Genomic DNA, 25,409 nt, shown 5'->3' on the forward strand with positions numbered 1-25,409 from the left:
GAACCGTGACACCAAAGTATCGAACCGAACCGAACCGTGAATTTTGTGTATCGTTGCACCCCTAGTATATATATATATATATATATATATATATATATATATATATATAATGTTCTTCCTCTACACCCCCCCCCCCCCAATTTTTGCACATGTCGAGGAGCATGTCAGGCTACATTTTACTGTGTGTTATACTTGTATAACTATGCATGTGACAAATAAAGAACCTTGAACCTTGAACATCCAGATGAACAGAATCAACTTTTGGAATTTACTTACCTGGATGATTGAGCATGCATCAAGACAAAGACTAAAGGGTTTTTAAATCCTGCTCTTCACATACGAGGAATTGAATTTTCAGGCCCCATCTTATCTTAATGACCTTGTAGTACCATATCACCCTATTAGAGCACTTTGCTCTCGCTCTGCAGGCCTACTTGTTGTTCCTAGAGTATTTAAAAGTAGAATGGGAGGCAGAGCCTTCAGTTTTCAGGCCCCTCTTCTGTGGAACCAGCTTCCAGTTTGGATTCAGGAGACAGACACTATCTCTACTTTCAAGATTAGGCTTAAAACTTTCCTTTTTGCTAAAGCATATAGTTAGGGCTGGACCAGGTGACCCTGAATCCTCCCTTAGTTATGCTGCAATAGGTGTAGGCTGCTGGGGGACTCCCATGAGGCACTGGGTGTTTCTTCTTCAGTCACCTTTGTTCACTCTCTATCTGTTTATACACTTCACTGCATTTAAATCATTAGTTGTTATTATTATTAATCTCTGGCTCTCTTCCACTGTGCGTCTTTGTCCTGCCTCTTTCCTCTCACTCCAAACTGCTTGCGTCAGTTTTTCCTTCCCACTGTTACCAAGTGCTTCCTCACTGGGGCTCATGTGATTGTTGAGGTTTTCGCTGTATACAGTTTGAGGTGGTTGTTATTGTGATTTGGTACTATAGGAATAAAACTAAATTGAATTAAATCGAACTAAATTTTCACAGATAGCTTGTTTTAAAAAGATGATTTGATTGGACCATATCTGGTTTCTGGTTGTTCTAATTTTGACAAGGAATACCAGAAGGCTTACCAGACTTATGGATGTAGAAATTATAAATAGCCAGTAAAGCCTGATAAAAGGCTTTTGTTTGCAGTTGAGTGAAAGCCATGAATATTCCAAACTGATACTTTGAATGGTGGTCTGCAGTTAGTCAGTCATTTTAGCTGAGGCACATCCGCAGCATAGTAGATAAAAGGTGGGACAGTGCCTGGTACTAATCCATATGTAGAAATGTGCTTTTTATTGTATGTGTTTAATGATTTTGTACGTCACTAAAGATGCTATAGATTGGATGTGCAGTTTAAAAAGGTGAATGCGCTCCAAACCACAATGCGTGCTGAAAAGTCCTCCCAGTGCCCGAACAGGATGAAATCGAATCAACGTTAAACGATGACAAATGGCCGCCTGCTTCAGTCATCAGTTAAATTCAAAAGTCAATATTTACTCTGATAGATGGAAATCATCTATGTATCTTTACTGACAATTAAGCTTTTAAGCCATTGTTGTTTGCGTTCTTACGTAAATGTCCCGATGGGCAATTATCTTTACAAAGAAGGGGCTCCAGTGAGACAGTGTGTTCTTTGTGATGTAAGAGATAAGGCTTCTACGTGGATAGAATTTCACCACAGTTTTCATTCATGCAGAACCTTTTATAAGGCGCCAGTGTTTGTTTTCCTACCCGAGTTCAGCAGGTTTAATGAGAGGGACCATTATGACGCTATGATCACTGTGCAGATTAGACCTCTCGCACATAAATTAGAATTACAAGATCAACAATGAAATAATGATGAAGTTATCTCTGTAGTTGCTACCTACACCTACACATGGCTCGTTTGCAGAAAGCTGAGGACCAGGACAAGTGCAACTTTATTTAACCTGGCATCTTTAATTTTCTGTTTGTCATAATTAAAATGTTGGAGCGTTCAGCGCTTTTGGTTTTTTATTTTTATACTATCATCTTCTACTGTCTACCTATTCTTTCTCATATCCTCTGAACCTGGTTTCATGTTTCCTAAAACATGACACGATCCTTTTTAATGTCGCATTTCTGCTTTCAGTCTCTTCTTAACTGACATCAGCTTTTATCTCTGAAACGATCTTCAGCCGACTCAGACTTTCATGGTCTCAGACGCTGGCTTATTGTTATTCCCCTGTCCGAGATGACATTACACGTGGTCATTGTGGAGCAGGGAAATTATTTTACTGCTATTGTTAAATAATTGTCATCATTACCATTGCATTAATAATATAATCTGGAGTTTATATTGCGTTTAGAGGTTTAAACAGTGTGTCTTTCAGAAAGGCTAAAAGTAACAGGACAGGAAACAGGCTTGGAGAGTTTTGCAGAAGTGAAAGTTATTTTGAGCAGCAGGCTAAGACGAGGCTTTAACAATGTAACAGATAGCTTTAAGAAGGCCTTAAGATGTTATGCATACAGTTATTATGTTGACCTTGTATTTCAGGTGCAGTTATGACTATTTTATACACAATGCATATCTGTGCTTATTAAAGAGTTGGAGCTCGGTCAATTAATTGGGGGTTGGAAGCTTTGTTCGGCGCGATGTCCGGACAATCTATTGTGCAAGTGACTTGGAGCCATAGAAGGAATTGCAATACATGCTTACAAAACACTTATATATCAGGTCATTTCATATTAAGGTTTTAGTAGAAGTTCTTGGTTAAAACATTTATTTAGTAGAAGACATACATATAGTCTCAGTGAGCCTCTGGTCTGGTGAAAGGTCAGAAGTGCAACAGGTGAATTGAGAAAGAGCATTTGAGGACGAGACACAGACAGTTAGTAGGTGAAGAGGTGACACAAAGAGCATGTGAGGTCAACATACACACACACACGAGTTAGATTTATTTAGAGGAGAGATTAGTCATGTCTCGGTAAGAAAGAGGAACAATTCACTTTAAGACAAGAACGGAAAGTACCAGCCATGAAAATAGAAGATGATCTTCTGGGTTAAAAGTCATTGTGGTGTTGATCTGATCTATGTATAAAATGTATCTGTGACGCATGAAGGGGCGTCAGTAAATCAAACCCTGATGCTATAAAATATCTGTTCATGCTTTGATTAAGTTGAAGACTACTTGCTGTCGGCATACAGAGTTGTCTTCCCACACGTGTGTGTTCATTAAAATCATTGTTTGACCAAGACCTTCTGGACCATGGGTGGTTTGTACTCTCCTTCCTCAATTTTGAACCTTAACAACACACTGCACTTTTTCAAAAACTTTCTTTACCCTTCAGCTTTGACCTCAGATCAATCAAGTCATCATTTTACAAGAAAATCTCTCTGTAATTGCTGCTCTCTCTGTAGACCCGACTTTTCCGCTGGCCTCGTCTCTTGAGTTTTCTCTCCAATGAATCTTTTCAACTTCAGATTCTGTCCCCTGACCTCGTACGCTGCTGGCAGTGCAACTGTGAGAAATCAAATATTTTTCAAAGGTAAAAAAGGGGCCAAAACTGGGCAACATTGTTTGTCTGTTGCTTCCTTTTTTTGGCCAAACATCCAGCTCTGTTCAATCAAATACACCAGTAATGAATTTAATCAGAATTTGGGAAACAGCATATCTTAGCATCTTCTTGATACTTTCAGACTGATGATTAATGGTAAGATAAATGGACCCAGAGTATGCAAATCACTAATCCATTCTGGGCTTTGCCAGTCAGTAGGGTTTTTTTTTAGGAGTTATCATAAATGTTGGATGTATATGTTAAATAACGCCTTGAATGAGCACTTATATGCAGACTTTTCCATATAAATCAAAATTATTTTGCATAACTGTCATGATCCGATCTTGATATTCACTCGCATTTGAACCAGGTTTTCTAAAGTACTAAATAAGTTTCTTAAGGCCAGATCAGACTCACTTCCACTTTTGAATGATGAGCCAGGAAGCTAGCTATCCTGCAAATGAATGCCAGAGGCAAAGACACAAAAGAACGAATGCACTAAAAATGTCAAACTAGAAAAATATTATGAAACAAACATTTTCCAAGTGCACAATACTAATATAATATGAAAAGGCCATGATTTGCAGTTTATATGATGCTATCATCACATTTCAATAAAGAGAGGTTGTTTGGAAATATTAAATGTGATTTGCTGAGATTCAGAATTCAATTAAAGTATCTTAAAGTATTAGACTCAGATGAATCGTCAGAATCCCAGCAGTGAGAGGAGGTGGGAGAAGACTCCTCAGAGTCTAAATACTGATGAAGAAGAAGATGAAGACTTGGGTTGGCCTCCGAGTGGTGAGGCAGAGATGTGGAGGAGGTTTGTTGCAAAGAATGACAGAAGAGCGCTGAGATTTACAGCACAAAGAATCGATTCTGTTTGGCTCGCAGAAGGCAGGCAAGAAAATGAATGGACCAGAGTAATGATGTCAGTATTGTCAGTGGAAGTGACGAGCAGTGACCCAGGAAAGCACGCAGAATGGGCCAGGATTGGGGGAACTGTTTGTTCCTGAAAAAGGAAACTCTGAATATCACTTTTTCTCTGTTGCTTTTGTTTTGTTCAGCAGCCTGCAGTGATTGCATTTGATGACTCATTTTTTCACAGACAATTATAAGTGCACTGATTGTAATGTTTGTGCAATCTGGTTAAAAAAAAAAAGATAATGATAATAATTTGATATATCTATAATTGTCATTTCCTGGTTTCTGAATTACTTGAAAGCTTTTAAAAAAGGAAAGTGGGGCAGTCATCTCTGAAAGCATCTCCCAACAAAAGATCCAAATGTAATCACTCAACATGTCTCAGCATTAAATTGCAGATGTTGACACATATGATATGAATGCTGTGCAGTAGTGATTCAAAAAAATACAATTCTTTCTTAATCTTCCGTATGGCACATAAGAAAAATGCACACTGTAGATAAACCCCAGAGTAACACTTAAACCAAACTGGTAACAGTGTTACACTGTAACCAGGCCCTGCATGGCAAAACAGGAGAGTAGTGTGGGTGTTGACCAATATGGCTCCCTGTAAACTCTTTAAAACTGTTTTCCAAGAGTGTCAAAGAGTTTTGTGCCAAATAACTGCTCTGGGGTCACCAGATTTGTTCATGCACCAGAGTCACTGCAGACCTAGTTTTTGTTATTCTGCTAGATGGGGACTTTATTTCTGGCTGTCTCCAGAATGCAGTGAAAGTCCCTACAGCAATTTATCTGATACAGAAACTGTTTAGCGTCTGTTACTGTTGAGCATTCTTTTAATGTAAGGAACCATTTAATCACATCCTGAAAGCACAGGACACCAGTGCTATCTAAGAGAAAGGAATACGAGTAGCTACACCAGCTCAAACACCATGAAACACAACATATTTGTTTTCAGACCTGAGGGATGTCCTTTATGTGATGAGATGAACTGAGAAAACATGTGAGTTTAAAACCACTTTGGTCTCTGAAGCAGATAAAGATGGAGCACAAAGACCCAGCAAGGGTTAGTCCTCCAGATATGTTTCATTACTGGGAACAGAGTGAAGCACATTATTAAAGTTTTGCACTTTTTTCAGTTAACTACTTTTTAATCACATTTATTTTTAGTTTTTCATCTATGTTAGCCTAATATAGTTAAAGTGCACAATCAAGACCAACACAACAAGAGTCCAATTAAAAAGAACTGAAACTCCAGCGAGATTACTGCTCATTTTTTCACCCCATACAAAAAAATTTAAACAACTGATTTGTTTCGCAGTACCGACAACATGATTGACCAGACAGTCACCATATGATGATTATTATTCTACTAACTGATAGTTTACCATTAAAAGATGATAACTGTACTGGTTCTTATGTCTGTGAAGGTTCTCAGTCATCCAGGTCATCGTAGTCTAAGGAGCTTGCAAAGAAAAGCGTCTGGACTTCTTTAAGTTACTTGAAGACGTTTCACCTCTCATCCGAGAAGCTTCTTCAGTTCTAAGGTCAAATGGTGGAGAGTCCCAGATATGTACTGGTTCTTATATATCTGCACTTTCCTGCTCTAAATGAGCACTCAAAGCACTTTGAACAACTTGCCTCATTTGCCCATTTACACAAGCTATACATTTACACACATTCATGCTCCAGTGGATGCATCGAAGAGTACCTTCAGGTTAGTATGTTGCCAAAGGATATTTGGGATCCAGACTGGGGCAGACAAGGATCAAACTACCAACTTTCCGATTACTCGGTTTCCTGCTCCACCATCTGAGCTACAGATGGCATTTGTTACCTTCAGTTACTCCACACACTGGGCATCCATCCAAAGGTGGCAGCAGACAAAAGAAAGATAAGATTTGTTATATTTTACATTATTAGATTAATTTACTCATGAGTGTACTTTTATTACTTAGTATTTTAATTACTGTCAATAAGGTGATGTTTTAAACACACACACACACACACACACACACACACACACACACACACACACACACAAACAAACTGATGATGGACCACAGCTAATAATCCTTTGCCTGCACAGACCTGAGCTCCCAGTAGCACCAAGATTTGGTCAAATAAATGGTTGGAAACATGGCAAACTCATCTAAAAAGAAAATGCGTATTTTAAAAAAGTTTAGGTCTGAAACAATAAGAAATACCTTTACCTTAGATATCTGGTTTTATAAAGTTTCCATATTAAAACATGTCTTGTTATATATCTGGAGTTTGTTGGATTTTGTTCTCTACCTTCAGCTCCAGGAGTTCCTCTAAGTTAGCCACTTGTTCCTGCAGATGGAGAAAGCAGCTCCTTAATCATCTCAACTCTCAGCTGACCTTTTTCATTCTCTGACTCCATTTTTATCCAGAGTGCCTGTAATTCTACGTCGTACTCTTTCAAGTGGGGAGGCTGAGACTGAACGTTTAGTGTGTTAATTTGTCATATTAATCCCTTTCATTTTGCGATATCGAGAGGCACACGATTCCTCACAACAATGCTTCAGTTTATTGGGCCATTGCAGCACCTGGACTGTTTTCTTTTTCACTCATTCTTCTGTAGATTTGTTGCTGTGCTGGGAATCGTTGAACTGCAGATGTAGTTTTGTCTGAGCTTCAGCTGTCAGACAGATGGCCTCACATAAGCGTGAGAATATTTTGGTATACGGAGGACTTCATAGTCGATTCAATGACTACTACATGCCTAGCTCCTATGGTGTTTTCCTTTTGTACTGTTATGAATTGTATCTATCATTTTATCTACCATGCTAATTAGTCTTACTGAGCATTGCACAGTCTGACCTTGAGGTGTATTTGCTGTGATGTCCACTCCTAGGAAGGTTGGCAGGTGTCTTGAATGTTTTCTAGTTGTGAATACTGTCTCACTGCAGAGTGATAAACTTTAAATAGTTTGAAAATGGTCTGATTAGCCCATTCCTGATTGATGGGCAACAACAATGACTTCTCTAAGATCACTGCTGATGGTTTTCCTCCTTGGCATTGAGTTCACGCACACCCGACTGCTCCAGAGGTGCAAAAACATCTGCTTTCTATTCTATTTGTGTAGCACAAAATTGCAACGGTCACTTAGAAGCACTTTATATTGCAAGGAAAAGAGCCGACAACAATGCAGAGAAAACCCCAACAATCAGACCTATAAGCGAGTAAAGTAAACTAAAGTAAAGTCTTATTTATAGCTCCTTTCAAGACAAAGATCCCAAAGTGCTTCACAACAAACTACCAGAGCATAAAAACAGAAAAAGAGCCGACTGAATGCAAGTCTACAAAGTTGAGTTTTTAGAAGTTTCTTGAAAGAAACTACTGAGTGCACAGATCTCAAGCTCAGAGGGAGAGAGTTCCAGAGTTTGGAGGCCACTGTGACAAAAGCTCTGTCACCTTTAGTTTTCAGCCTTGTATGATGTACAACAAGTCGGCCCTGATCACATGGCCTCGCAGACCTGCTCGGGACGTATGGCAGTCCACTGATGTAAGCTGGTGCTTGTCCATGAAGAGCTCTGCAGATGTTCTATGCAGTTTTTTCTTAGACAAGTGAACAGTGAGTTACAGTAATGCAACATGATTAAATAAACACATGAATAATAATCTCCAGTTCAGAGCGTGACACTATGGTACTTCGTTTGGAAAAATGTTTTAAGTGAACAAGAGTGAACCTGAGATTTGACGGGAACATCGAGAGTGAAAGCAGATTTAAAATTACCCCAAGGCGCCTGAGAGACAATTTAGCAGTTGTTGCAGGGGGACCATAACTCTGTCAGGGGCTCAAACCAGGACTTCCTTTTTATAACATTTTTTCATTAAGTTGGAGAAAGTTGTGAACTATCCAACTTTTAACAGTGTTTAAATCCTGTTCAGGACTGCAGCTTAGAAACATCTGTGGGTTTAAAAGAGATATACCGAATGTCAACTGAGTGGCAGTGATGGCAGTTGTCCTTAAAGGTGCTCAAAACGTGCTGAAGAGGGAGGAGATATGACAGAAACAATAACTAATACCTAGAATAGAAATTTTCTCAAATTTCGTGACAGAAAATAGGAAAAAGTTGCACTGAATTTTTTTTTTTTTAAATATGTGAAAACATGCATGACAGTAGATGACATTAGGCATAAACACCGTTTGTATAATTCTAATGTGGATAAAGGTCAGCATTCTCTATCTTTAGTCCTCAATAAAGTAAGAAGTGTCTCAGACAAGGATCCTCGTCATTTTTTAAAGTAATCTTCAAGAATAGTTTCTTGAAAAGTTCCTTGAAGACATTCGTGGCTCTTATTTGAATGTTGGTTTCCTTTTTATCTTATCTCTGTCAAGATGATTCCACACTGCTTCAGTAATGTTGATGTCCAGGATCTGGGGACTGTCAGTGCTCCATTGCATGCTTTTCCATCCTGGTAGGCTTTTGGTTTTGTTGCACTGGCAGTGTGTTTGGAATCACTGAAAAATAATGTACTTAGTTAACATAAATTCATAACTTAAAAAGGCAAAACATTCAATTCCAAAACAATTCATTTTAACAAAATGTGCAATACAAAAGTCCAATCAGATAAACAAGGAAAAAAATAAACCGGAGAAGCCAGAAGATAATAAGAGGAAGTATTTGGGTGCAGGTGGCAGACAGATACATAAGCACTAATAAAGATAATAGGAAACAGGTCAATTAAGATAAAAGCAAGGCTGGGAAAAGAAACAAAGGAGGAAGGTTAAAACGCAGAAATGCGCATTAAAAAATACAACAGGAAGTAACCTTAAACAGGCACAAAAGTCAACAGAATCAAGCAAACAGCAGACGGTAAAAAAAAGAGAGACACAAAAACATCGGAAGAAAAGGCCAAGATTAAAAAAAAGAATTACAACTGAAATCATTTCTCAAAATATTTTATTTCTCTATTTAAAAAATAATAACATCAAATCTATCATTTTTGTGATGTAGGCTTCCTCTAAAACTTCTAGTGTTTTTAACACCCAGTTGTCCTTTTGCAGTTTTTTTAAAAGGCTGAACTGAAGACATGAAATGTGAAGCAGGACACGACATTTCAGCTCATGGAATAAACCTGCTTACCTCCACACACAGATTTATGTCATCAGCTGTCGGGTGAAATGGCTTTGTTCCCGGCACAATTGGAAAAATCTTTATTATTGGCTCTTGTGCCCATTTTTACTAAAGTGTTTCATTTCCATTTCTTAGTCTACAGGTTCAAGAACGTCCACATCCATCTGTTATTGAACACGGCCTGCATTCTTAATGGCCAGGCAGTATTGAGCATTAGGCGTTGAGCTACAAAAGGAACAGCAACGCGGGGGAAGACAGAAGTTTTGACATTTAAAAAGCTAATTTTTTTAACCTCCTGACAGCCAAGTCTTTTGTTTGGAATACATTTTACATTTAATTTCTCCTAGTTATTTGAGAAAAACTTGGCCTGATTAGTTCTATTATTGTTCTACTATTCTATTATTGTTTTTTTTAATTTATTTTCTTTTTATATGGAGACAGGAGGTCTCTATATTTAAGTAAACCATAAAACTGACTGTTTAAAAGTATGAAAGGTCATTAAAGGTAAAAAACTGCAGCTGCTACTTCCCATGTTGTATACAAGAAACAACTGGTTTGTCTCAATATTTGAATTTCAACTTTAGACCCGGTCAGCTGGCTGCATTAGCTTGCTTTGGTGTGTTGCAGCTTAACGTGTTCAAAAGTTCAAAATAAACTTCCAGGTTTACCAGGTTGAATTTACCTGCCATAATTTGGTAGGAAAACTTGCTCGTGACTCATTGTGTTTCCATGTTTTCTGTTTGTGTTCTTAGAAGATGATTGCAATAATTGGGTGAATGATAAAACAATAGAACAACCTACACAGAAGACGTTCAAGTATCTCTGACTCGTGGCAGAACCAAGCTCCACAGATCGAATCACTGCAGCAGAGTTGCAGGATCTCATTCATTCTGGAAACAAAGCCGCCCTCTTTTGGTGTTCTAAGTGGCTAAAAGCCTTTTACAAAGCACAGTGGCTGCAGGTGCACATGACTACTGCTCACACATGACCAGGATGTAAAGACGGAATTTTAGCTCGCAGCAGTGAATCACTACAAACAAGCCTTTTGTAATGGTTCAGTCATGCATTTGTAATGAAAAGCCATCAAGGATTAAATGAAGCATATTAGAAGGACACATGCTAGGACAGTAACACAGATTCACAATGAAAGATGAACAGAAACGAGGGGAAAGAAAGGGGGTGAGGAAGACTCGCCGTAGGTGCAACTGTGGAGAGAAAATTATTTGTGAGGAAAGATGTTTGTGCAGCATCCCAAGTAATATATAAAAGTGACTCATAAGAACGTTTAAAAAAAGGCAGCAGCTTAAATAGAAAGGTGATATTTATTGTACCCGACCTTCTTTATAAATTGCAGTTTTACTTTCAAGACTATCTTCCTGAATAAAAAAAATTCCAATGTAAAATGTGCCTCCTTACGGGAATCAGTAACATCCTTGGGAGTTACTCTAAAGTAAGCCTCAATTTAATATAAAATATTGGTGCATCTTTTCAGAAACAGTTCTCGCTTTATTACAGCTGAAGGTCTTTATTGCTCTTTAAAAGGTAACATTGATCAGCCACAATACTCAAACCAGTGGAAGGTAAACCACATAAAAGTGATTTAAGGAAAACCTTGGGTCTTGGTGTTCATGTGTCACCAGCCACAATAACAGCACTCCCCAGTGATAGTTAGAAAGATGATGTGCACCATCACACAGAAAAACCTGCCCAGAAACAGTTTTAGTAAAGGGCATTGATACCCATCCCAGGATTCAGGGACATACCAAGGCACAGAGACAGACAGACAGACAGCATTTCATTTTACATCCTGAAGGATCCGAGTGTCCTGTCATTGCAGTTCTTGAAATTACTGTAACTACAAGCCACAACAGGGCTGTGGATAGCTGGAGACTATAGGTATTATGTCCATTATTCTTGGTCATTTGGTTGAATTCACACCTGCTGTGAAATCAATGACACAATCAAAGTGCAGCGCTGCTCTTAGTCCACCCAATTGATCCAAGCTACTGTGAAAAATATCCTGTGGTTTTCTTGTGTCAAAGACATACTCAGGTTTGTAAAAAAAAAAAAAACTGGATGGACAGGCGCTATCAAAATGTAACATAGTTAAGTTTGTAGCTGCTAAATGCTTCAGAACATGCAACTACAGAACATACTGTAACATGGTTTTTAGAGCTATTTGCTGAAAAAGTGTGACAACAGAGTGGAAAATGACTAGAAAGTGGACGAAGAACTATGAGCTGAATGGTTTTAGGACAGATTTGGGATGAAATGTGCAGCAGGTTAATAATTATCTCTGGATTCATCACAGTGAAAAACACTTTCTTATATCAGTTGTAACTACTGCAGAGACAAATATAAAATAAGGTTGACATTTCTCTGTCTTTGTAGAGTGTGATTTTTTAAGACAAATACACACACACACACACACACACACACACACACACACACACACACACACACACACACTCATGTGTACTTTAAAAAAAGTTTCATTAGTGGGTGAAAAGAAACTATTTAACTAAAAAAATGAAGTAAAACATAATTTAATTGTTCGTTTTTCTTTAACATAGCGATGACTCGTTGTGTAAACCTTCAGACTTACTAGGCTTGCATTTTTTTGTAAGTACTGTGTAATCAGTTTCATATTCCCTTTTGTTCCTGTTTATGTAACAAACGCAAATGCATTCGTTGGTTCTGAAGCTAGTATAGTACGTCAACAGTGTTCTACAGTAACTACAAAAGGGTGTGTGAGCGGTGCTTCTGTCAGACACGCTCAGCTGTAGGATGTCACTCGGTTGTGTTTAAAAACATCAGTTCAGACCTGAAACCTCCAAGAAAAGCTAAAAGAGAACTAGTGAGACTAACTTTTGATTTCGGAGGTGAGAGCAGAACGGATGTGCCAGGCAATTTTGCACCTGCTGATCTTGATGACACTCAGCTGTCACTCTTTGGCTGAAAATGAGACAAATGTCACCTGTCCAGAACACCAAAGGGCTTTCGGGGGCTCTTGCTTTGAATTTGTGGGTATCCGGCACTCTTTCTTCAGTGCTCAAGCTTGGTGTGAGGGGAATGGAGGACACCTTGCTTTTATCCCTGACGAGGACACCCAGTACTTCCTCGAGAGACACATGGACACTAAGGAAGACTTTTGGTTTGGTGTGGCACCATCTGCTGAAGGTAAGAAGTCACACTTGTTTTTATTGTTAGTGGATATTTCCCAGCAGACCTCTAACTGATGACTTTAAATCAAACATTAACAACAAAACGTTTGCATGGACGAACTGTGCATCAGTTCCAAAACTAAACGACCAAAGACGCCTTTTTCTTACTGCACTGATAATGCTCTCTTCTCCTGTGGTTAGAAAATCAATCAGAAAATCAATTCTGTATCTCGGATGGTGGAGAATGCTCAGATTAAACACGGCACAATACAAAGAGCTAGGAAATCAGCAGTCTGACAAATTATGGTAAATTTGTTCCCACTGAGATTTTCACAGCATAGAGAGAAATGGCTTCATATAACACACTGATTGAGAATTCTGCACAAAGTAAAAATATAAAGTACACTTAAAAAAAAAAAAAACTTACACCCACCAGGTTAGTAGTTGGAGTCAACTTGGACCACAGTTTATAATAATAAACTTTTTGTAAGCCCCAAATGGTAACAGAAACTGAATGAGCTCTGCTCTAGATGCATTATTGATGCGTGTATGTTCATCAGTGGGCTTTCATGGCTTTTTTGCATCATCAGGTCATCTCTCTTGGCTCGATGGTTCACCTGTCACATATTCAAAGTGGGTGAGCAGTCCAGAGCCTGGAGCAGCTTGTGGCTACGTCCTGAGAAACTCGGGCTTTCACTGGGAGGCCAGAAACAACTGCAGCAAAAACCGGAGTTTTATTTGCCAGTTTGGTAAGTATTCTGACGAAGACTGTGTTGCACACTGAATCACTCCATACGAAGAATTACTTTTACACTGCCTTGTAATCTTTTCAGAGTCTGGGAGAACCATTGTGTGTGAGGGTCGTAACACCACTCTGCAGTGTGGTTCGGGTCAGGTGTTGATGATAGACGGTGGCTTCTACGGTCGTAAGAGTATTCGTTACTGTCGATCCAAGTTCCCTCCACCAGCATCCCCACAACATGAGTGCGGCTGGGCGGACGCTGTAGAATCAATTACAGGTAAAACACGGTCAAATGGCGTCTGAGTGCAGCAACTACAGAGATAACTTCATCATTATTTCATTGTTGATCTTGTAATTCTAATTTATGTGCGAGCGGTCTAATCTGCACAGTGATCATAGCGTCATAATGGTCCCTCTCATTAAACCTGCTGAACTCGGGTAGGAAAACAAACACTGGCGCCTTATAAAAGGTTCTGCATGAATGAAAACTGTGGTGAAATTCTATCCACGTAGAAGCCTTATCTCTTACATCACAAAGAACACAGTCTCACTGGAGCCCCTTCTTTGTAAAGATAATTGCCCATCGGGACATTTACGTAAGAACGCAAACAACAATGGCTTAAAAGCTTAATTGTCAGTAAAGATACATAGATGATTTCCATCTATCAGAGTAAATATTGACTTTTGAATTTAACTGATGACTGAAGCAGGCGGCCGTTTGTCATCGTTTAACGTTGATTCGATTTCATCCTGTTCGGGCACTGGGAGGACTTTTCAGCACGCATTGTGGTTTGGAGCGCATTCACCTTTTTAAACTGCACATCCAATCTATAGCATCTTTAGTGACGTACAAAATCATTAAACACATACAATAAAAAGCACATTTCTACATATGGATTAGTACCAGGCACTGTCCCACCTTTTATCTACTATGCTGCGGATATGCCTCAGCTAAAATGACTGACTAACTGCAGACCACCATTCAAAGTATCAGTTTGGAATATTCATGGCTTTCACTCAACTGCAAACAAAAGCCTTTTATCAGGCTTTACTGGCTATTTATAATTTCTACATCCATAAGTCTGGTAAGCCTTCTGGTATTCCTTGTCAAAATTAGAACAACCAGAAACCAGATATGGTCCAATCAAATCATCTTTTTAAAACAAGCTATCTGTGAAAATTTAGTTCGATTTAATTCAATTTAGTTTTATTCCTATAGTACCAAATCACAATAACAACCACCTCAAACTGTATACAGCGAAAACCTCAACAATCACATGAGCCCCAGTGAGGAAGCACTTGGTAACAGTGGGAAGGAAAAACTGACGCAAGCAGTTTGGAGTGAGAGGAAAGAGGCAGGACAAAGACGCACAGTGGAAGAGAGCCAGAGATTAATAATAATAACAACTAATGATTTAAATGCAGTGAAGTGTATAAACAGATAGAGAGTGAACAAAGGTGACTGAAGAAGAAACACCCAGTGCATCATGGGAGTCCCCCAGCAGCCTACACCTATTGCAGCATAACTAAGGGAGGATTCAGGGTCACCTGGTCCAGCCCTAACTATATGCTTTAGCAAAAAGGAAAGTTTTAAGCCTAATCTTGAAAGTAGAGATAGTGTCTGTCTCCTGAATCCAAACTGGAAGCTGGTTCCACAGAAGAGGGGCCTGAAAACTGAAGGCTCTGCCTCCCATTCTACTTTTAAATACTCTAGGAACAACAAGTAGGCCTGCAGAGCGAGAGCAAAGTGCTCTAATAGGGTGATATGGTACTACAAGGTCATTAAGATAAGATGGGGCCTGAAAATTCAATTCCTCGTATGTGAAGAGCAGGATTTAAAAACCCTTTAGTCTTTGTCTTGATGCATGCTCAATCATCCAGGTAAGTAAATTCCAAAAGTTGATTCTGTTCATCTGGATGTTCAAGGTTCAAGGTTCTTTATTTGTCACATGCATAGTTATACAAGTATAACACACAGTGAAATGTAGCCTGACATGCTCCTCGACATGTGCAAAAATTGGGGGGGGGGGGGGGGGGGGGGGGTGTAGAGGAAGAACATTATATATATATATATATATATATATATATATACTAGGGGTGCAACGATACACAAAATTCACGGTTCGGTTCGGTTCGATACTTTGGTGTCACGGTTCGATATTTTTTCGATACAAAAAAAATGTTCATGCCTTTTTAATTTGTCATTTATTAAAATTATAAATATATATTTTAACTCAAAAGTACAGTTTTTAAATTTAATGTTGCTGAAACAAAAATAATTAAAAAAATAAATATATCTGATTGAGGAATCACTCATCTTTGGAAAAGAGAGTTTATTACAGAGAAATGGCTCTTTCCAAAATAAAAGCTATACTATACGCTTCTTCTGGGCTATATTCTCAGCAGCATATTGTAGCGGGTCAGGGCTGTTCGGGGTTCTGTTTGTACAGTTATGTTTTGTTTATGTTGCCATAGTGACGGGTGACGCCCTCTTGCTGCGACGGTGTGTCCTTCCGGGGTCAGAGGGCGCCCTGTGTGTTGTTGTTGTTGTTGCTGTGCGGTTGCCGCGCTGAGCAGTTAGCTAGCGGCAGTGTTCTTCTGCAGATGTCAATAAACGGCTGTGCTCCCTGGCTAGCTCACGGGAAGCAAGACCAAACAACACCTCCGTCTCCTCGTTGTCTGAGCTCGCCACATTGGTGTCAGAAGTGGGATGATGGTGGCACCCCATGTTCTGACCCGAGTGACTTTTCCCCCGCCTGTCGTGACCGGCCGGTGCGCCAAAAGAAGGCACCTGGACATTTGTAAAGTGAAAGCAAAAAACAAGCGCAAATTCAAACGCGATTTCAATATGTCACATATTGACAGTGGCTCACCGATGCCAATGACATAATTACCCAGCTACATTTCCGAAAGAATGCAAAAGCATTGACATATATTTTTTCTTCCTACAATAGCCCGACGGGCAGGGCAGAGATAGATTTTGGTAGCCCGACTGGAAAAATCGCTAGCCCGATTTTGCAAGCCCTGTGTTACAGGCATGGCCCTTTAAGGATGAAGCCTGATGGGAAATGTATTCGGGATGTGTGTAGCGGGACTGCCTGGTGTGTGTGTGTGAAGAGAGAGAGCGGAGAAGGGGAAAAAGTAACGGTTAGCTACAGAAGAGACGGAAAGAAAATAAATAAAAGGAATATAATAACTCCCTCGACAGCCAGAGTTGTGTCGGCGATGCTCGCTGTGAGTAAACTGTTTCAGCCCACTGTACGCTGTGTTCGTGCCTTAGAGAAGAAATAAAGTTCGGTGAAGCAGTTTCCTACGCCTCCTTCGATCTTTTTGCTAGCGGAGTTGACCTGTATAGTAAGCTGTTGCCGGCTACGAGTCAGTTACGGAACCTTCAAGTAACTGCCAGAGGTTTCCTTACTACGGTTCGGGGCCGCGGATCTGGCGCGGTAACACCTGTATCTGATTGAGGAGTCACTCATCTTTGGAAAAGAGAGTTTATTACAGAGAAATGGCTCTTTCCAAAATAAAAGCTATACTATATGCTTCTTCTGGGCTATATTCTCAGCAGCATATTGTAGCGGGTCAGGGCTGTTCGGGGTTCTGTTTGTACAGTTATGTTTTGTTTATGTTGCCATAGTGACGGGTGACGCCCTCTCGCTGCGACGGTGTGTCCTTCCGGGGTCAGAGGGCGCCCTGTGTGTTGTTGTTGTGGCTGTGCGGTTGCCGCGCTGAGCAGTTAGCTAGCGGCAGTGTTCTTCTGCAGATGTCAATAAAGGGCTGTGCTCCCTGGCTAGCTCACGGGAAGCAAGACCAAACGACACCTCCGTCTCCTCGTTGTCTGAGCTCGCCACATTAGTGTCAGAAGTGGGATGATGGTGGCACCCCATGTTCTGACCCGAGTGACTTTTCCCCCGCCGGTCGTGACCGGCCGGTGCGCCAAAAGAAGGCACCTGGACATTTGCAGGACTTTGTGTGGGGCAATGGGGTCGTCGGGGACGACTGACCCCTTAGGCGGGGGCTATGTAGCGGGTCAGGGCTGTTCAGGGTTCTGTTTGTACAGTTATGTTTTGTTTATGTTGCCATAGTGACGGGTGACGCCTTCTCGCTGCGACGGTGTGTCCTTCCGGGGTCAGAGGGCGCTCTGTGTGTTGTTGTTGCTGTGCGGTTGCCGCGCTGAGGAGTTAGCTAGCGGCAGTGTTCTTCTGCAGATGTCAATAAACGGCTGTGCTCCCTGGCTAGCTCACGGTAAGCAAGACCAAACGACACCTCCCTCTCCTCCTTGTCTGAGCTCGCCACAATATTAAACATATCAGGTCCCCATAAGGAGAATCATGTGCTAACGGCTGTCTAAATGACTCGGGTAAAGTTTGTAACATGCATGCTTGTTGTTTTTGTCTGCTTCCACTTGTCTTTGCACTAGGATGATGTCGGCCTAAATGTGCAGTCATATTCGTTGTGTTCCCACTAGTGCTCCGTTATCGAGCTACCCCTGCGTGGGGCTAGACGGCTAACACGTTAACGAGCTAACTGCTCGCTAACACACTAGTTCCCACCCATGTAATTGAGCATTGCGTGGCACATCCAACATACTGTTTTACTTTAGTCCATGACGCGCTTACCTTCAGGGTCATACGTCACATGAAAACCAAAATAATTCCAAACGCCACATCTGAATGAGGGTGGGGAAGGTTCAATTTGCCATGTTGCAAGGAGAGCTTAACTTCTGTCTCGCTAGCTTGCCCTGCGCTCGTCCTTCTGATGATGCTGTCTGTGTTGAGCGCTCAGTGGATCTGCGCTCGACAGTGCAGCCTAGGCTGAGTAGTCGAACGCAGATTTACTGAGCGCTCAACACAGACAGCATCGTCAGAAGGAAAGTTGATAAAATAAATTACAAATTTTGTATTGTTCGATACATATGCGTACCGAACCGAAAGCACTGTATCGAACGGTTCAATATCGATACGAGTATCGTTGCACCCCTAATATATACATACATATAGTATATACACTGGGTGAATGTGCAGTAGTAGCAGCAAGCAGGTGAATTCTGTACATTAATATGAATAGACATCTGACTATTTTACAGGATAGACAATATAAACATATTTAAAGTTAAAGGAATTGAAATGTACATTGTGCCTTGGTTTAGAGTGTCTGGAAGAGAGTCCTGTCTCAGTCAATTATAGATGATGTGAGCGGGCGGGTGTGTGTGTTTAGGGCACGGATGGCTTGGGGATAGAAGCTCCTCTTGAGTCTCTCTGTCCTTGCCCGGAAGATGCGGAACCTTGTAGCGTTTTGAGTGACGAGAAACTTCTCATCACTCATCCAAGTGACTTCTTCAGTCTCAGCTGACTGCAGGTTTCCAACCCTATAAACAGTACATTTACACAGTGACTGAAACCAGCACCACTGAATGAACCTTCAAGGATCTGGTGAGTAACGTAGTGTACGCTGTTAAGTGCCAGGAGGATTGCCAGGATTTATACATCTGGGAAACCAAACAACCTCTGGTGAAGCGGTTGGCACAACACAGAAGAGCTACCTCGTCAGGCCAGGACTCTGCAGCCTATTTACACCTACGCCAGTGGACACTCTTTCAATAATGAGGATGTGCACATCCTGGACAGGGAGGAACGCTGGTTTGAGCGCAGAGTCAAGGAGGCCAGTTACGTGAAAAGGGAAAGACGATCTCTGAATCGAGGAGGGGGCTTAAGGGTACATCTGTCACCATCTTACAATGCTGTGACTGCAGCCATTCCCCAACTCTCTGTGAATGGGACTCATGGCCATGGATCAATGATCTTTGATCAGTAGTTGCTGATCAATGGTCATGACAATTTGCATATTAATGATCATGAAACTGACCTCACAGCCCATTGTTCATTCAGTGGTGCTGGTTTCAGTTATTGTACAAATGTACTGTTTATAATGTTGGAAAGTTGCAGTCAGCTGAGACTGAAGAAGTCACCTGGGCGAGTGACGTTTCTCCCGCTGAAAACGCTACGTCCAGATATACAGAATCAACGTTTTAGGCCATCGATCTTTGGTAAAGCCAAATAGTAGATGTGTACACGGCAAAAAATATACTGGCTATATTCTTGTTTCTTGTTGTTAAATTGGCATAACTAACATTTGCAGTAAATACACACACATTTGGCAGTTTTCGATGATTTTAAATTGGCCCTCAGCATGAATGTGAGCATGTCTCTCTGTGTTAGTCCTGATACAGACTGTCAGGGTACCCTGTCTTTTGCCCTGAGACAGCACCCCTTTAACCTTGAATTGGACAATGGATGGATGGATAATTATGATTAAAAAATGTTACATGAACACAGCATAAACACATCAGTGCTGCTGTTTCTCTTGCAGCCCAGTCATTGCATTAAAATGTTGATATTGTTCATTTCTACAAACCATAAGTATAATCTCAAGTTTATCACAACTCTTTTCATATTTTTTAGCGTCTCAAGATTATGAAGCCCCTCTCTGTGCGTGAGGTTGAAGGGATTTATTTGCCTTTGATTTTGGTAGCTAAGAAGCATATTGTCGTCAAAGCATGAACTAAGATATGAACAGATGCAAAACTTTTCACACTGCTGAAACCACTGGAGCGTACATGTGTGTGCGTGTGACAGTGTGTGCTAGCAGCAGCTAATCATATTCTTCTGTGATTCCCAGCTCGTTGCCACGGCCGACAGGTCTGCCAGATTGCTGAAGTTGCGAACTCCTTTGCTGACCCTTGTCCTCAGCTGAAGAGCTACCTGTCTGTGGACTATCACTGCAAAGACGGTAGGTCACGGTTCTGTGCTCAGGTTAATTTCATTTTTTTTCCCTCTAAAGTGGAATCACACTTCCTAAATCCATGAAGGGCAGCGTGTGTCTGTTCTTTTCTATCCCATCTGTTTAATTTTCCCACTTAGAGTACTACATAGAGTCGTTAGGAGCCAGTAAAGTGTTAGAATAAGATTAACTATGGCTGATGATGCTTGATGCAGGCGTTAGAACCCCAATTAAAAAATGCTGCCAATCTAGCTCTCAAAACATTGCCAATAAATTTCTCTCACACTCTGTGGCTTATTTCACTTCTGGTGAGTGTGAAGATAAAAATATGGCTTACAAAGATTTGAAGTTCTCCCACTTGTTTAACCACGGAGAATTATTAAAACAGCGTTATTTACCTCAAATAGCACAAAGACAGTTGTAAAAATGTTTCAGAAATAAAACACTTTACTTCATAGTAGGAAGATTAACATAACTTTATCATTTCATGGAGGTCTGAGTTTGTCTCCATCGGTAGCGACGTCTCGCCTGGCAGATCCCGATGTACTAATGACAACTGAAGAAGTGAAAGAAAAAAAGGGGGGCGGGTGGGGCACGAAAATGAGAACGAACATCTTGTAGAACTGGGGGGTCATATATAGATAAGACCCAGAAGGGGTGTGTTTGGAGCCTTGGTCCCGCTCCTGAAATTCAGATAAATTATCTCCAATTGTTTCCAAATTTTTGATGAGCAATTTAAAGTTTTACTCAGAAACAGGAGCACAATCTCTTCTCATCACTCTCATACTTTACTGGAGTTCTTGGACAGAACAGATGGATTGTTAATGTTAATAGCAACGTAAAAAGGAAAAGGACTAGCTGTACTGAGGGTTTTTTTTATTTATTTGGCAGCAGCAGCTGTTCAGGTAAATGTCAAACAAACAATCCAAGCTTCACACTGAAATTCATTTTATATGTTTCACTGACAAGTTATATTATAGGTCAAACTATCAGACACGGTCTGCTTCTACAGTGACCCTTATCTCAACATCGGTAGATTCAAAACGGAAAGATTCCTCAGAGACGTCGGGCCATTTTGACACGATAGCATCGCGCAGCTGCTGCAGCTGCACATCTGTGATGTGAACATGTTGTTCACCACATCTAAAAGGTGCTCCAGTGGATTGAGATCTGGTGACTGTGGAGGTCCTGGGAGTGCAGTGAACTCGTTGTCATCCTCAGGACACAAGCTTGAGCTGATCTGACCTTTGTGGCATAGTGTGTTAACCTGCTGGAAGCCACCAGCAGTAGATGATACACTGTGGTTACAACAGGATGGTCACCAGTGATTCTCCGGTAGGCCTTGGCATTTAAAGGATGCTCAGCTGGTACCAAGGGGCCCAAAGTATGATAAGAAAATATCCCCCACAGCATTACCTGAACTGCTGACTCCATCATTTCAGGTTGTTTGCACCAAATTCTGATCCTAACATCTGAATGTCACAGCAGAAATTGAGACCTATCAGACCAGACAGTGTTTTTCCAACGATGAGCCTGTGCAAACTCTAGGCTCAGTCACGTTACCTGTACCTGACAGGAATGGCTTATACCAGGGGTGTCACAGATAAGGCTGGAGGGCCAGAATTGGCCAGGCAAAGATGACAATCTGTCCTGCTGGAAGGCTTTAGGAAATGTGACAGAGTACATAGATTTTGAACTCTTGGCTGTGTTGTCATAACGTTTCCTACTGATAAAGATGCAACTCCCATTGGCAAATACAACACCGAAGTGTTTAAGCAATAGAGAAACGATTAAATGACAAAAAGGTTCCAGTTTTCCCACTATCTACTTTAGAAAGTTGAAACTAAACCAGCCTACTGGCATCTTTGAAATAAAGTCAAACTGGGAGATTTGTGCCCCAGCAAGATCTGGAGAAGCTCACTCAGGTCTTTAATTCGTGTAGAGTTTAGTACTGGAGTGCTGTTTTTGGAAACACTACAGTTAGCTCAAAATGCGACTGAACTCCAATTCTCAGCTCCCTGCATTTTTAATTTAAAGTAATTTCGGTTGTTTATACATCATTAAATGGCATGGACCCCAGAAATATATATATGATCAGTCCCAACAAAAAAAAGTACAAACCAATCTATAGTTGACAACAAAGGCTGCATTTCCAGTTTATTTCTTTGGGCTGTCTTCTTATTTTTTTGCTCAGATCACATTAAAATCAGATCATGCTCCTGCATTAAATAACCTCTATGGTATCTGTGCTTCTATCTGTTGAGATCTTGTGCTTGTCTATTTTTTGCTTGCTGGGCTACAAGCGCTTTGTAACATTTCTGGTCATCCTCCCACACCACAGGGCTCGCACTGTCAGTTACTCCCACCGCTGTGGTTCTTGGTGACGTCAGAATCCACGTGAAGTGGCTTTTACATTCACCCCTGACAAACTTTAGCTGCAGAGTGAACACAGGAGATGGCCATGTAATTAATTTGAACAATCCAAAAGGGTGAGTATCAACATTAATAATCTTTAGGTTTTTTCAGCCATGAGTTTAAAGAACATTTTCTGCATTATTTTCCACATGAGGTTAGTTATTTTTGTGTAGGTGTCAAAGTTTTGTTTTTGCCTTCTATCCTGCTTTCTTGTTACTAAGTTTTGCACATCCTTGATTCCTTTCCTTGGCATCCTCTCAGTGCACTTAGTCCATCGTACCTGAGACACGAGCAGAGGAGATGAGGATGAAAAAGGAGGAGCAAGGAGTCAGTGCAACTGGCACTTAACATACTGAGACAGTTGCTCCAGGCTGCTATTTAAAAGCAATGGCAATACATTTATGCGGCACAGCTGCTTCCTCTGCAAAGCAGTTATTTCTTCTTCGATATGGAAAAAAACCCCTCATTTTTTGTGTAGACTCCCAGTTTGAGGATAGTTTGTATGTTACAGAGGTGTAGCACTCCTCATTCACGCATCACGGCAGGAAAAAACAAGTTTTGCAATATACAACTGTAGCTCCTCGGACAAGCCTCCTCTTCTGCTCAACAATGTGAGAGAGCCTTCAATAAAATAATCAGACTGATTTCCAAGTCACAGGCGGAAGGATAGGCTGAAATAGGCTCCACCCTGATTTGGACAAAAGGAGGAAAATGAATGGAGGGATGACAGATGAGACAAAGATGCACAAAGTAGAGAAATTAAAAATTTCCCCATCATTCCTAACACTGTGTCAAAATCACCTGCCAATTGTCTTCAGTCCATCTGGCGGGGGAATTCACCAGATGGACTGATTAATCCAATCAATCTACTCTGTTTCCAGTTTCCAGCTCGCCAACACCCAGCTCACCTCCTGTGATTCCCAAATGCATCCCATTGGCTTTTTGTGCTTTTAGATACTACATTTGTGTGGGTGGGTGTGTGGGGCTGTCATATAGAAATGAACATCTGTTAGATTCAAGCTCATTCGTAATCAGTTAATCAGTGGTGATTAAATCTGTATTTCCTGTTTTTGGAGGGCACAGTTTCAGTTTTGAATCCTGGTGTCTGTGGCGACAGTCACTGCTGTACTGGTAGTAATGCCTTTTACGTCAGCCGGCAGTAATTTGTTTACCAGAGCTGACAAGGCGCACAGCAACAGAAACATTACAGCATCTAGAAGTAGGATGCAGCCTAGGAACCATGCCAGAGAAGGTTTTGACGCTTCAGCTATAAAAGGCTCAGCACTTAGAAGAAGCAATGCAGTCTACAAAATAAATAAAAAATCAGTCAACAGTTGAGCGTGTCATGAGCCTGCGTCAGCATTGTTTGTGTAATCGGTCTCACTGCTCTGACATGTGACAACATGAGCTTGGTGAAAGTTTAACAAAGTTCACTATGAAAGTGTGAACCACAACAATCCATTATATCTTTAGCTGGATCTGCTACATCTGTTCACCACACAATCATCACCTGTATCATAGTGAATGTGCAACTTATTTCATCCTTATGTTGAATTTAACCATGAAATGTAATGATACAAACAGGCACACCGCACTTCAGTTGGACCATGCTGCTATCAAAGTCATTTGTACAAAAGCTGGAGGAAAGTTGTGTAGGCCTACCATCTCCATCAGCGTTATAAGTTACCTGAATCTGTAAACCTTAAGAACAGGTCACATATTGATAATCTGCAAGATGTCTTATTTTGCAAGGAAAGGGATGTTTTAAAAATTTAATGTTTTTATTTATAAATGTTTTTTGAATGCCTAATGGAAATTAATAAGCGAGCCACTAGATTGCATACCTGTTTTTAACTGCAGCCACTTTCAGTAAAGGTACTGGGAATAAATGCAGGAATGATCAGCAGATGTAAGTTCAGTTATTTTTGAAGAACTGCATTATTCACCCAATTTCTCCCATTTAAATCGCCAAAAAAACCCCTAAAAATTTTATTAGACGTTCTGTGTGTAATGTCCAGAAAACCATTATGATATACTCACAGGCATTAGGTGAACTTTAATTTAATTTATTTAGGACAGTGCATGTTAATGAACATAAATGTAAAATAAATTACATGAATGTAAACATGCCAGATTATAGCCAAGGGCTAATTTCCATCTGTTGTCCATAAAACATTAAAAGTACTCACACATACACACCGTTCTATTCCCAAATAAAACATTAAAACTATACAACTTATACATGATCACACACTTGATTTGTCCATAACCAGTTTTTAACCTGTGCCTTAAACAAGTTGAATGTCGAGCATTCTCTAAAGGATTGAGGACTTCTATGTTATATCCTTGCGCTTCTTTGCAGGAAAGCACTTGATTAACGATCACAAGATTGAACGTCTCTGTCAATTTACCCCAAGGAGACTGCGCAAAAATAATAAAAACATTCTACTGTAAGACTCCACAGGTCTCAGGCCACATGCTAACGTTCATAACGTTAAAATTCATGACAGAATAATTCGAAGAAGCATGGCTGGCTTTGAAGGGTTGCCAGGAGAAATCATCTTCTCTCTAAAAGAACATGGCAGCACGGAGTATGTTTGTACAAACTGCAAAATTTCAGAAACAATGTTCTTTGACCAGATGAGACCAAATTGGAGATGTTTGGCTACAATGCACAGCCACCCATTTGGTAGAGCCCAAACATATATCAGCATATCAGGACCTCACACCTCCTACCAGCTGTCAAGCAAAGTGTTGGAAGGCTGATGATTTG

At 40.6% G+C, this 25,409-nt stretch overlaps 1 protein-coding gene across 1 annotated transcript in view; it reads left to right on the forward strand.

Annotated features, from left to right (window-relative positions):
• Nucleotides 1–12,432: 12,432 nt before the first annotated feature.
• Nucleotides 12,433–25,409, forward strand: part of LOC146616653 (polycystin-1-like protein 2) — a 42,773-nt gene continuing 29,796 nt past the window's right edge. The window contains exons 1-5 of the mRNA XM_085374121.1: nucleotides 12,433–12,715; nucleotides 13,290–13,448; nucleotides 13,533–13,718; nucleotides 20,120–20,230; nucleotides 22,563–22,710. Of these exons, the coding sequence (XP_085230247.1) occupies nucleotides 12,433–12,715; nucleotides 13,290–13,448; nucleotides 13,533–13,718; nucleotides 20,120–20,230; nucleotides 22,563–22,710 (887 nt within the window). The remainder of the gene's footprint in view (nucleotides 12,716–13,289; nucleotides 13,449–13,532; nucleotides 13,719–20,119; nucleotides 20,231–22,562; nucleotides 22,711–25,409) is intronic.

Source organism: Diplotaxodon limnothrissa, linkage group LG16 (genome assembly GCF_057381915.1).
Source record: "Diplotaxodon limnothrissa isolate DT_005_m linkage group LG16, D_limnothrissa_male_GT1.1, whole genome shotgun sequence".
Lineage (NCBI taxonomy): Eukaryota > Metazoa > Chordata > Actinopteri > Cichliformes > Cichlidae > Diplotaxodon > Diplotaxodon limnothrissa.